The sequence below is a fragment of the Pan troglodytes genome, chromosome 5 (genome assembly GCF_028858775.2).
Source record: "Pan troglodytes isolate AG18354 chromosome 5, NHGRI_mPanTro3-v2.0_pri, whole genome shotgun sequence".
In the NCBI taxonomy this organism is placed as follows: domain Eukaryota; kingdom Metazoa; phylum Chordata; class Mammalia; order Primates; family Hominidae; genus Pan; species Pan troglodytes.
The window spans coordinates 173,862,623-173,876,174 of NC_072403.2; the positions used below are offsets into that span (position 1 = coordinate 173,862,623).

A 13,552-nucleotide genomic window follows, 5' to 3' on the forward strand; every position below is an offset into this window, starting at 1 on the left:
CACTCTCACCGAAGTGCAATAAACTGATCTTGTCATCCAAGCAATTCTTCCCAGTCACTAGTCCAGTTTGCTTTTAAATCTCTGATTGTAAGCTTAAAATTTATCTGATGAAAAAGATAATAAACTATTTTCACACCCAATAACACACATCCCTCAACCCAATGAGGAAGACAGCCATTATCTAGTGTAATTAACAAAATATATATAACAAAAATAAGAATGAAAAAACCTTGAATGGAATAATTTGCACATATATTCAGAGGTTCAGGACTAGGAGTATTACTGGAATTTAGATGGTTCTGGAGAGGGACATTTGGCAAAACCTTTCAAGCACTACTAGTTTGAAAGTTAAAAGCAGGTAAATACTTGCATTATTTAGGGATGTATATATAGGTGGTAGTGCTACAAAGAAAAGCAGAGAATGATAATTATTAAGATCAGATAGTAGTTATATCTAGACAGGCAGAGGAAGCGGCTATGGAGGAGATCACAGGGAGGCTTCTGGGCTGCTGGCTCACATTGTCTGATCCAGGTGGTGGTTACAGAGGTTTTCTATAACTATGCAAATCTATAATTATACAAGTGCTATAAGCACTCTTGTGTATGCATAATATGGCTCATAATTTCAGAATACATCAAACCATTTAAAATGATATATTTAAAGGTCAATTAGTATTTTATTGACTACGTTAGAATCCTCCCAGCCTCAGGAGGTGCCCACTCTGATGACAATGCAGAATGCATACATTCAAAAATTGTGCCAACTGCTGACGAGGCAGGGGGAAAGAATTCAGGCCATTCTACTATCTGTTTATCTATCTATCATCTATCTATCTATTATCAATCAATCAACCCACCCATCCATTCATCTATCCATTTATCTATCTGCACATACACACTACACAAACACACACTAAAAAGAAGAAATCCTAAAGACAGCTGTTTTGAGCAACTTTTGTAGCTACCTTAAGTACTGACAGACGTCTTTCTACATTTCTTTGCATAAGTAATAAATTTATAGCTAAAAATTGTTTGTGTTTGCCCTCATAAAACAAAGGTAGAATGTGCTTTTTAAGAGTTTTTGGCAGAAATGGGTGGAAAAAATTATTTTTATTCTCTCTGCTATTCAGAACATTCCCACCTTATTTTTGCTTTCTCAAATGTTATTTTATCTTTAAACACTTAATAAGATGCAGAAAAAAAAAAGAAGAAGAAGAAGAAGGGGAAAGAAGTCAGTTTGGAGAGTCGAAATTCAAGGAAAGTAAGAACTGGGCAAAGTTGTCTTGGCGTTCCTCCCAGAGAGGAAGGGAGTGATGCTGCTGGAGCTGTTTCAAACGGACGGACGGAATCACTTCATCTGTAATCCAGACACATGCATGCATCAGGCAAACATAAAATTCTGTTGTCTTCTCTGAAGTAGAATTCTATAAAGGCAACATTTCCAAGGCCAAAAAGATGACCGAACAGACAGTGCCTTGTTGACCCAGCTAGAATGAGCTCTGCAACACCATCAATTTTGTCCTACAGCTCTTTTTCTGGTCCTTGTCCGTGTACCAGTCACTCCTTATAATGAAGTCACTTGATTGAGTGTTGTTCCTGTTGCAAGCAGGGAGAGGAAAGCTGAGAAGCCATTCAATAAATGTTATGTTTCGCCCTCCTCTCCACCAGCGTTAGAGACTGCTGTGTGTTGACAGCCCGTCTGCTTTTTCTCCTTGGCACAGGGCCAGATCCTGTTTCCTCCCCCATCCTTTCTACACCCTGAACACACACACACACACACACACACACACACACACACACACACACACACACACACACGGCGTGGCTAGGCAGGGCCATGTGGCTGAGTTCTGGTACAAGGAACGTGGAAATAAGTGACATGCTCCATTTGCAGGCCTGGGATCTAAACCTGAGTCTCCAGTGTGGTGTGCTGCTTGCTCTTCCTCCGCCAGCTGGCCCCATGAAGAGGATCGAGCCGAGACACAGGGGCTGCTGTGGGTGACAGAACCAGAAGATGGCAGGATTCGGGTCTGGGTCCCTGGATAATGGAGTGGAGCAGAGGCCCCTTGGGCAACCCACACTGGACCATGACATGAGGGGAAATCAATCTTGACCCTGTTCAGCCACTGCGATTCCAGTGTTGCTTTGGTTAGAGAAGTTAGACTATTACCCTGACTTTACACCACCTCATGCATCCAATTCAAAGGAAAACTGTCAAAATTGCTAAATCATTCCCAAAAATAAAACAGGAAGGAGTTTAAACTCCGAAGCTTAGGAAGTTTGATTTAATTTCAATCAATTTGGAGGCAGAAGGAACTTTGAACTTGGACTGCAAGCACATCAGGAGTTAGTTTCAATGTGGCTTAAATCCTGGTGCCACCATTTTCACAGTGGCAATTATAATTATACAAGGTCCAGGAGCTAGAAAGAGAATGGACTGTCTGTTTCAGCGAGGCAGGCAAACAGACAGGCAGACACATGGAGATTGCATGTGGATAGGCTCTGGGTAGTTTAACATTTTAAAGCTTATAATACGGATTGCCAAATTGCTTTTTGGAAATATATGAATTTATATTCTTACCTCTTTTGAATGTGTGTCCATCATTTTATATTTTATGCTTTAAGTTAGCAATTCTTTTTTTTTTTAAGACAGGGTCTCACTCAGTCACTCAGGCTGGAGTGCAATGCAATGGCACAATCATGGCTCACTGCAACCTCAGCCTCCCAAGCTCAAGCAATCCTCCCACCTCAGCTTCCCAAGTAGCTGAGACTGTAGATATGCCCCAACACACTGACCTAATTTTTAAATTTTTTGTAGAAAAGGGGTCTCCCTGTGTTGCACCAGGCTAGCCTCAAATTCCTAGGCTTAAGTGATTCACGTAGCCCTCCCAAAGTGCTAGGATTACAGGCTTAAGCCACAGTACCCAGCCTAAGTTAGCAATTCCGTAGCAACTAATTATGTTGAATTTTTAATATGCGTGTTGGCCATTTGCATATATTCTTTTGTAACTCATCTTTTAATATATTTACCTAGTTTTCTGATGTGTTTTAGGAGTTATATTAACACGATTATTTGTATTTAGGAGAGCAATGTTCAAAAACCAAAAAATAGTCCTTCGTATTAGATTTTATGTTTTGCTCCCTAAGTAGGTGTCTGCAACCCAAGTTTCTTGACTCCCTAGGCATCGAGAATATCTCTGTATCTAAACAGGATCGGAACTGTCTGTCTCATGCTGCACTATGACTGACAACAACCAAGAAGCATAACGGACTATAGTTGGTGAGCTGACATAATAGATGGAAAGGGAATTGCATTCCAAGTTAGGTGAAAACTAGAATTACATGAAAAGTGACCTGGGAGTACAACAGTAAAAACAAAAAACAAAAGGCAAAAACATAACCGATGGACTTGAATGGTACTAATGGTGAGGCTGATGGCATTTCATAGGGAAGGTGGGAAACTACTTCCTCAGCCCCTAGAGCAACAGAAAAATCTGTGCTACCAGGGCTTATAAAGGACAAGAGGTAAGTGCATTTTGCATAGTAGCCATCATTCTACAGTAGCACTCTCAGCAAATCAACCTAAATACATGAAGCTCCACCAAGTTGGGTGAGTGCTACTCAGTTTTAAAAGGAGATGCAGAGGGTGCTTCATCATTTCAAAACAATTCCGAGCATAGACTATTAGTAATAGCTGGCAGCAAACCTTTCAGGATAATTAAAAAGATTTTACCAAAGCCCATACCTTTAGGTAAGAGTTTGTCAGAGGTCCTGGAAATAGGCTGTTTTGGCTATGTTTGTCAATCTTATTTTCAACTTCATCAAAATGTACTGAAAAACCCATGCTAGCTAGCAAGTCAAATCACTACAGATGAAATAGACATGGGCAGAGGGAGTATTTTCGCATTTATGAATGCTACAGACTCCCATTGAAAATACCTTCTTGCTTACAGACTGCCCACCCCGTAGTAGTTCTTAAATATTTAAACGTGGGAACTTTAACAAACCCTGATGCCTAACCTAAAAGGTTACCATTTAATTGGTCTGAGGCATGGCCTTGGCATTGGGATCTTTAAAAACTTCCATGTAACTGAAAAGCATATCTGGGGTTGAAGAGCACAGCCTAGGGAGAGGCGGGGCGGCAGAGAAGCAGGAGTACGGAGCTCTGGAGCCAATCGTATCTGGGTTAAACTCTCAGCTTTCCTCCTCCTAACTCTGTGATCCCGGTTGCTTAATCATATCGAGCCTTTACTTCTTCCTCTGTACAAATAAGAATAATAATTTCTACCTTATAGTTGTTTTAAATATGAAATAGTGCTAATAAGTTAGAAATGTTCTTTTCTTGACCTTCTTCCCACAGAACTTTCAAAGGTATGATAGTTTAACTGTTGAGGCAGGCTTATCTATTCACACAGTGATTAGGAACGCAGGTGCTAGAGCCATAACTCTCTGGCTTTGTACACCAGCATGTGCAATTTAATGAACTTCTGAGGTTCCATTCCTTCATTTATAAAAATGAGAAGAATAATAACATCCATCCTAATAGGGTTTTGTGGAGATTCCATGGAGGTTTATGAGTAAGCACTAAGAATGGCACCATATTTACAGTAAGCGCTCATTAATCATTACTCATTTTTGAATTTTAGGGAAATAAAATTTCATATCCTACCCTTAGAAAGTATAACACAATATCTGGTCAAATAATGAGTTCACACTAGGAGAGCAGGGTTTCTACCTGGATGGTATTTTAAGCCAGTTTTAATTATTCATCATCATAATTTTGTCAATGAAAAAGATTGGTTCATTGTTGCCTGGCCATACCTTGAAGAATGTATAAGGTGTTTAGCTTAAGAAGTTTGAAAGAGACACAAAAAACTAGATGATGGAAACAGAAAAGAACATCTTATTACACACATCTTGATAGCAAGAGGTATTAGATATTTATCTAGAAATGAATATATACAGACACTGTTAAGACGTTTGGTGCATGAGACCAGTGTAATTTGGAAAGTACTTTGCTAACTCTACGTATATTCTCATATATATCTATATATGAGATATTTTATATACATATATATCTATATATGTATATATAGTTAACAGTCCCAGGGGTTTAAAAATTATTATTATGGTCTTATAACGTCTGTATTCAAATTCTATTACTTGATTTCCTAGGCTAAGGAGACACTAAATAATGAATTTGGGGGAGAGGACCATTTGTATGGGCTAGGGGCAGGGTGGAGAGGAGGTGAGGGCTATAGCTGCATTTATGGAAAAGCACAGAAGAGCCTGGAACAGTGCCATGCGTGGGACATTTGCTTCTTCCACAGGTTGAGTGGTGACTATGCCACCACCGCAGGAGGAATCATTCCAATTTGTGGTGATCAAAGTCCTTTGGACCACACCAAGATAGAAATACAACCACCAAACAAATTCAAAGAACATATTTACCAATAAATCTACCCCATTTGCAGCTTCATTCACACTCCTAAGTTCAGGAAAATCAAGGAATGGATTGGAGCTGTGGATTCCAGTACCAGATTAATCCATCTTTTATGATTAGATAGAAACTTTATCATTGAAAGGAACCGATGGCTTTAGGGATAAAATGTCCTTTGATTGCATAAATAAATCTTGCTTTAATTTTCTTGGAGGAATTACAATCCAAAAATAGCCAGTAGTCCCCACGGGGGCTCAAAACAATTCAAACAGGCATTTTAAGCTGGGATGGTGGGGAGGTTAATGGACCACTCTTCAGAGAAATCAGCAAGGGCCACTCCCAAGATTCCATACGTCAAAGACAACACTGGGGTCTGACTCTGGAGGTCCAGCCATTTTATACAATTAGAATTGCTGAGGAGGTCAGCCAAGAACCTCCAGAGAAACATTCCACAGCACCGGGAGTGCACGATCAGCAACGTGCCCAAAGTGCCCATCGTGTTGTCAGGGGCTGTGCTGCATCTGACCACAGACAGGATCAGGCATGGACTCTGAAGCCTTCCCGTAGCAGTCCAGCTTCCATAAAGCTGTGCTTTCAATACATTATTTGTTTCTTTACAGAATTAACTGTCATTTCTGTTGTCCATACGTATTATTAATATATGTTATTTATTTATTTATTTTTTGAGACGGAGTCTTGCTCTGTCACCCAGGCTGGAGTGCAATGATCTCGGCTCACTGCAACCTCCACCTCTCTGGTTCAAGTGAGTCTCCTGCCTCAGCCTCCCGAGTAGCTGGGACTACAGGCACCTGCCACCACGCCTGGCTAATTTTTGTATTTTCACTGGACACGGGGTTTCACCACGTTGGCCAGGCTGGTCTCGAACTCCTGACCTCAGGTGATTCGCCCACCTTGGCCTCCCAAAGTGCTGGGATTATAGGCATGAGCCACTGCGCCTAGCCAACATATGTTATTTATAAGATTCATAGACATTGATATAACCTTTAGCTCCACCATAGAAGAAAGCTGTGCCCTGGGAGTAATATGGGTTCCATCAGCTCTTGTTCCTGATAATCTACCATTTTGATTTATAGTTTGATAAGCTTTGATCCTATTCTTTCCTTTCCTTTCTTTTCTTTTTTTCTCTTTTTCTTTTCTTTTCTTTTCTTTTTTTTTTTTTTTTTTTTTTTTTTTTTTTTTTTTTTTTTTTTGAGATGGAGTCTCGCTCTGTCACTGGGTCTGGAGTGCAGTGGTGTGATCGTGGCTCACTGCAACTTCCATCACCTGGGTTCAAGCGATTCTCCTGTCTCAGCCTCCCCAGTAGCTGGGATTATAGGCATGCGCCACCACACCTAGCTAATTTTTGTATTTTTAGTAGAGACAGGGTTTCATCATGTTGGCCTGGCTGGTCTCATGCCTAGCCTCAAGTGATCTGCCTACCTCGTCCTACCAAAGTGTTGGGATTACAGGCGTGAGTCACTGTGCCCAGACTATAAACTTTGATTTTCTATTTCTATTTTGTTATCATTTTATTTTATGTGTCTTGTTCTATGCTCCACGAATCAAGGCAAAGCCAAATAAACCAAGAAGAGAGATCACCAGATAGATGGGTAATTGGCTGATTTATGCATTGAATTATAGGAAATCCCAATCCCAACCTACAATGAAAGAATGTCCAAATGCATGTTTCTCTGTAAATATACACATACATGCAGACATAGACACAAACACAATATGTATATGTTTACGGGAGTGCATGCTTAAATCACAACCAAAATAACAAAAGCCAGTGTACATTGCGTGCCTACTGTCTTCAGCATGTACCCTAAAGGTACTTCATAAGGCATTATTTTAATGTGTCCACATAAAATGATGCTAATGCATTATCCCCCTTTTACCTAAGATGAAATCAAGTCACACTAAGGTGAAGAACCTTGCCCTGTATTATGTATATAGTAAGATTCAGAGCCAGCATTTGAACTAGGCTTTTCTGAGGTGCCGTATATAACCCAGGATTTGTGCAAAATGGTTCACTGGTTTATGGGGGTAATATTAGGACTTACACAGGTATTATGCAAAAAATATGAAAAGAATTGACCTCCACAAAGACTTAATGTACAGAATGATGTGTGTACCATCTCATACCCTAGCCTGTATATTGGATGGTCATATGTCATGTATTGCAAAGGGGTTATCCCAAGGGAACAGGGAGTCCCACAACCACCACTGGAGAGTGGAGCCCTCTCTTGTCAGTCACCTTTCAGCAGAAGGTCATCTGTGCTTGGCTAAAAGAATAATGAATAACATCTCATTTTAATTAAATTAACCCTATTAAAACAGATAGGTGACTTAAAAATAATCCTTCGAAGAAACTATTACTTAAAGATAGAACTAATAATCTAAACATGAGGAAAATGAGAAAACGGCAACACTGATGATGTCGGTACATACGTGAACATCAATGTGATTATAAAATAGGCTCCGAGATAGAAGCTAACGAGAGTAGGGAGCCATTATATTTAGCAAGACATTTAAAAACTAAGCAAGTAATAAACAAAATGAGTGTCTCTGTTGAGCAAATATTAAAGAAAATCCAGTTTGTTCTTGACAAAATAAAATCTATGACATCTGAAAGTTTCTCTTTGCATAATATAGGGAAACATTGTAACTGGATATACAGTTTTTAAAAAGGCTGAAATAACGCATGCTAGACAATCTTGTGACAAACCGAACTATATTTTCTCATGAGTGAATACTTACGGAGATACATACTAAAACATGGTTGAAGCTATGAAGACACAGGGATGGAACCGAACCATGCCATGTGGAAGACTGACTACACAGTTGAATGGCAGTACAGTTGTTTCTAGCCTGTCTCAGCTTCTGGTTACTAGTTCATTTATTAAAATAGCAAAACACACAAATATGTAACTTTTGCACTTGTAGTTATTAAACATTAAGGAAAAGAGGTGCCAGGGAATATAAGTTCTCAATAGCAACTGGTACTTTAAAAAATAAAAGCAAATTTCTATGAGTATTATATTTAAGTAACCAGTGATGAGGTGGCCACATTCACAAAAAATATGTAGAAGGATTCCAAAGAAACTTTGCAACGCAACATCTTTCCATCCATTCATCCCTGCCTCACTCCCTATTAAAACCAAGAAGTTGAACCCAAGAGTGCATAAGATTCTGAGGATGGCATTGGCATACTGAATTTAAAAATAAAAGTCTAAAAGGTATTTAAAACACAATTAATATTTAGTAGAATCCATATAATGCATTTTAACAACTTAGAGCTTGACCACGCAAAATTCTTTTCAAGGAGGTTGTTAGTTATCTCGTGGCAAAGAACCACCAAAATTAAAGTTAATTTACACACATTCTTTACAAGTGACCCAACTTTGCTAATCTTTTCTGTATCTACAAGGGGCTGTCAACAGTGTGCTATATAGAAAATATTTTTGAAAATAATATATGTAACCTGTCCCTGAAAGAAAAGGTGATGTTTTCAACATGACTGAGAAAAAGAAACACCAAAGGATCCTAAACACATGAAAAGATGCTCAACTTTGTTTAAAATTAAAAAGAAACACACAGCCAACTACATAGAATAACATTTCTCAAATATATAATTAGAAACAGAGCAAAAGCCTTTCGGCTCCCCTGTTGGGGAGGAAGTGGAGAGCCTGACACTGCACTTTGCAATCGCTGATGGGCATGGAAAGCGCACCACTACTGGGAGGGGAATTTGGAAACAGTAAAATAAATACACATTTTCCCTTTGGTGCAGTAACCCCTCTTCTAGGGAGCAGATCCCAGTAATACTCTGACAACAATATGAAAATATGGGTGCACACAAGTCTATTAGTTGTAGCAATATTTACAGTAAAAAAATGAAAACTTAGTGTTTGCCAGTAAGGAAAAAGTAAGCTATACCTACACAAGGGAATTCAATAATGCTATATATTTTTATATGGAAGAAAATATCTATACCAGACTAGGGAGTGATCTTTAAAATATAATAGGTACTGTAGAGTGAAAAAAGCAAGGTAAAGAAAAATGTGTATAATCTACTCTCTACTGAAGAAGGTGACACATCTATATCATTTTTGATATCATCTATAGTATGTTTACCTATTTTTAAAATAGGTAATTGTTTTTAATAAACGTTTACCTTTGGGAGAGAAAAGGAATATTATTTACCTTTATTTATTTATTATTTACCTTTGGGAGAGAAAGAGAATGTAGATAAAGGGTGTATTTCTTTGAATATAGCATGTTTTGTAGCTTTTGCTTTGGAATAATGGAAATATTTTACATATAATGAAAACACAATAAATTTAAAAGCAATGAAAGGCCAGGTGCAGTGGCTCACGCCTGTAATCCCAGCACCTTGGGAGGCTGAGGTGGGCGGATCACCTGAGGTCAGGAGTTAGAGACCAGCCTGGTTAACATGGCGAAACCCCATCTCTACTAAAAATACAAAAATTAGCAGGGCATGGTGGCATGCACCTGTAGTCCCAGCTACTTGGGAGGCTGAGGCAGGAGAATCACTTGAACCCGGGAGGCCAAGGTTGCAGTGAGCCGAGATCATGCCACTGCACTCCAGCCTCGGCGACAGAGCAAGACTCCATCTCAAAAAAATAAATTAATTAATTAAAAAATTTTAAAAAAAGCAATGAGAAATACATATTCAATTGATGACATAACTATACATTAACTTATATGAGTTTATATCCCTATAAGGATATACCCTAATGACAAAACAAACTGCAAAAATCTTAACATTGTTTCCAATAATCACACTTAGGTGAAGGTGTCAATACTGTAATACTGATACTGTTGTGGGTGCATTCCAAAGTAAGGCAAATGAGTAATTTTGTTGGTATCACTCAGTAACAGAATTTTTGCCAAGGGTGAAAGAAACAACAGTTGTAATATTGGTGACTTTTCAATGAAAATTTGGTAACACTGGATTTGAACTGAAAATGTTAGTATAACTAATATTGCATTTGTACTTAAAAAAAAAAAAAGTCTCCTAGCTTGTTCGGCTAGGCCTAGAAACAGTAACCAACATGGTGACAATGAGCATTCCAAGCACCAAGACTTTTAAATACTATTTCCTCCTAAAGGGAGCCAGAGCTCCTGAGAAAAATGGCTGCTTGCAGGTTATTCGGCGAGAATTACAAGAAAGGTCGAGAGCATCTTGTTACACTGCAAATCCTGACTAATGGGTGCAGGAAGGTTCACTGTAGTATTTTTCCTTACTTTTGTATGTTTGAAATCGTCTAAAATAAAAAGATACACATTAAAAGAAAATGAGTTCAAAATGAACTGATAACTAAAAAGATAGAGTGTGAAGAGAAGACTTGAAAATGTGTGTTTAGAAATGTTTCTATTGTTTGTGGCTTTGTGAAGGCAGAAGGCTTACCAAAACAAAATTGTCACAATAAAAGCATTACAGAGTTTTCCAATCTGTAAATAATAAACTTCACTAGATTTTGGATGCTTTTGTTAAAAAGAAAGGCACAATAACTTTCAACAGGTTTTCCTTAACAATATGTTAACATATATTATGTGAATCTTAGTTTTAAAAATCATTGCATTATTGGTAGATATGCTTAAAAGTGAGTATCATAATTTACAAAGTCAACAAAGCAATTAATTTATTCCATTTGGATCTTTTTATCATTTGGAGGTATATTTTTTAGCTATAATTGACATTAAAACTAAATCTTGAAATAAATTGAACTTAAAACCTCACCATTGAGTCAAGGTATCCCCATAGTTTCAAATTAAGTTTTGAAGAATTAATGAAACATATTTAATCACATTGCAGTCATTTATACATAGAGAGAGATAGGAACTTTTACTTCACTCCAGGTACATAAATTACCTCAAAGTAGACCAATGATCTAAATACAAGAGGTAAGCTATTGGAAGAAAATATGGAAGCAGATCATCATGATCTCAGATATGGCAATGAAGTCTTTTGTTTGACACAAAAAGTATTAGCAACAACAACAAAAACAGAAAAATTGCATTTCATCAAAACTAGAAACTTTTGTTCATCAAAGGACGTTATGAAGAAAGTGAAAAGACAACCTACAGAATGGGAGAAATATGTGCATATCCTATATCTGATAAGGATCCAGTAGCCAGAATATATAAAGAACTCTTACAACTCAACAACAAAAACATAACTCAATTTAAAAATGAGCAAAGAAAGGACTTGAACAGACATTCTTATAAGGAACAGATATGAATAGTAAACAACCACATGATAAGATAATCAACATCACAGTCATTAGAGAAATGAAAATCAAATCCACAATAAGACACCACTTCACACTTAGTAGGATGACTAGTTAGAAACAGTAACAAGTGACGACAAGAATGTGGAGAGATAGAAACCTGGGACATTGCTACACTGCTGGTGGCAATATAAAACGGTACAGCAGCTGTGGAACACAGTGGGCAGTTCTCCTAAAGGTTAAACTTCGAATTCTGCTTCTCGGTATATATCCAAGGTAAATGAAAGCAAATGTTCATACAGAAACTTATATATGAATGTTTACAACGGCATTATTCATAATAGCCAAAAAGATGGAAACAACACAAATGCCCATCAGCAGACGAATGGACACACAAATTGTGGGGTATCCACACAGTGGAATATTATTCAGCCATAAAGAGGAAAGAAATATTCATACACGCTGCAACTTGAATAAACCTCAAATACATTATGCTAAGTGAAATAAGGCAGACACGAAAGGTCACCTATTGTACGATTTCTTTTATAGGAAATACCTACAATAGGCAAATCCATAGAGAAAGAAAGTGATTGGTGGTGGCCAGGGCTAGGGCAGGGGGTCACAGGCAGTGATTAGCTGGGTAGGAGGTGTTCAGAAAGTTTTGAAGCCCGGCAGAGGTAGTGGTTGTGCAACATTGTGAATGCACGGAATGCCACTGAATTGTACACTTGTAAATGCTTAATTGGTTACACGAATTTCACTTCCATGAAAATGTATATATGTAATAACTGTATAGTACAAGTAAAGGGTGCTTTGTAATGTTAAAAGATAAAATATTAAGTAGTTCAGGTTTATCTCATTCTTCTTTCTTTTTCACATATGTTATTTTACATATATTCGGTATGTGTTCAACATTTTGAGTGATAGAGGTATACAATTTAAAAATTAGGTAATACTGCTCTAGTTCCAGGGTAACAAATCTAGAACATGGAGAGTGACTCTAACCCACAGAAAAACTTGGTATACCTTGGCTGAATAATATTGACAAACTTATTCTCAATGCCTTTATGCAAATAATGCATTTTCCAGTTCAACACAATTCCTTCATTCCCCGAACTTTTATCTTTTGCGATCCAAACATTAATGTTTCATATCCAGCAATGATCAAATTTAAATTTTCAACTCTTCTGCAAGGGTTTACATATATCTAAGCCAGTTTTACATCAATAGTTGTTCTTCTGTTCTTCATTAGTATTAGAGATGGAGAGAAAACATGCTAGACTTACCCACACAAGGCAGGGAGTAGCCAAGTTGAGGGTCGTGAACAAACTGCCGATCATTGAGTCTTGTCACACAGTATAAGTGGAAACAGTCTAAGCAAATCACGTGGCGGGAGTTGCACTGGAAAACCAGGACGGGGCTCCTGCAGAGAGAAAGGAAGATGTTTCCTCTAGTACCTGTCAGTGTGGAAAGGTAGCACGTGCTTTAGACCAATTTCTGTAATCCTGGAGGGTTGTGTAGACTGTGCTCTGTGCAAAGACTGGAGCTGCTAAGCATTAAGCTCATGTATACCAACGCTACATCTTAAAAATTGGAGGCACTCAATGAACTACATAGAAAACTGATTCTCCTAATTTTACATTTTTTATGTTAACACATTTATCAATCTTTTGATTAAACCTGAGCTAAAATATAATCTCTTTCTGGAAGTCTTCCCTGACTCAGAATTCCCAATTAACCTATCAAATCATCCCATCTGCTTGTATATATTTCTATTGATCCGTTATTACACCATAGTATTCATATCTTCTCCTTTCTCATAGACTGTGATCTCCTGGAAAGTAGTTCCTATGTT

At 37.9% G+C, this 13,552-nt stretch overlaps 1 protein-coding gene across 6 annotated transcripts in view; it reads right to left on the reverse strand.

Annotated features, from left to right (window-relative positions):
- The window catches only part of PRKN (parkin RBR E3 ubiquitin protein ligase), a 1,411,643-nt gene that overhangs the window by 453,323 nt on the left and 944,768 nt on the right, over positions 1 to 13,552 (reverse strand). For all 6 annotated transcript variants that reach the window (XM_054686972.2, XM_001153913.6, XM_054686973.2 and 3 more), the window contains one exon: positions 12,984 to 13,120. In XM_054686972.2, coding sequence (XP_054542947.1) covers positions 12,984 to 13,120 — 137 coding nt within the window. The remainder of the gene's footprint in view (positions 1 to 12,983; positions 13,121 to 13,552) is intronic.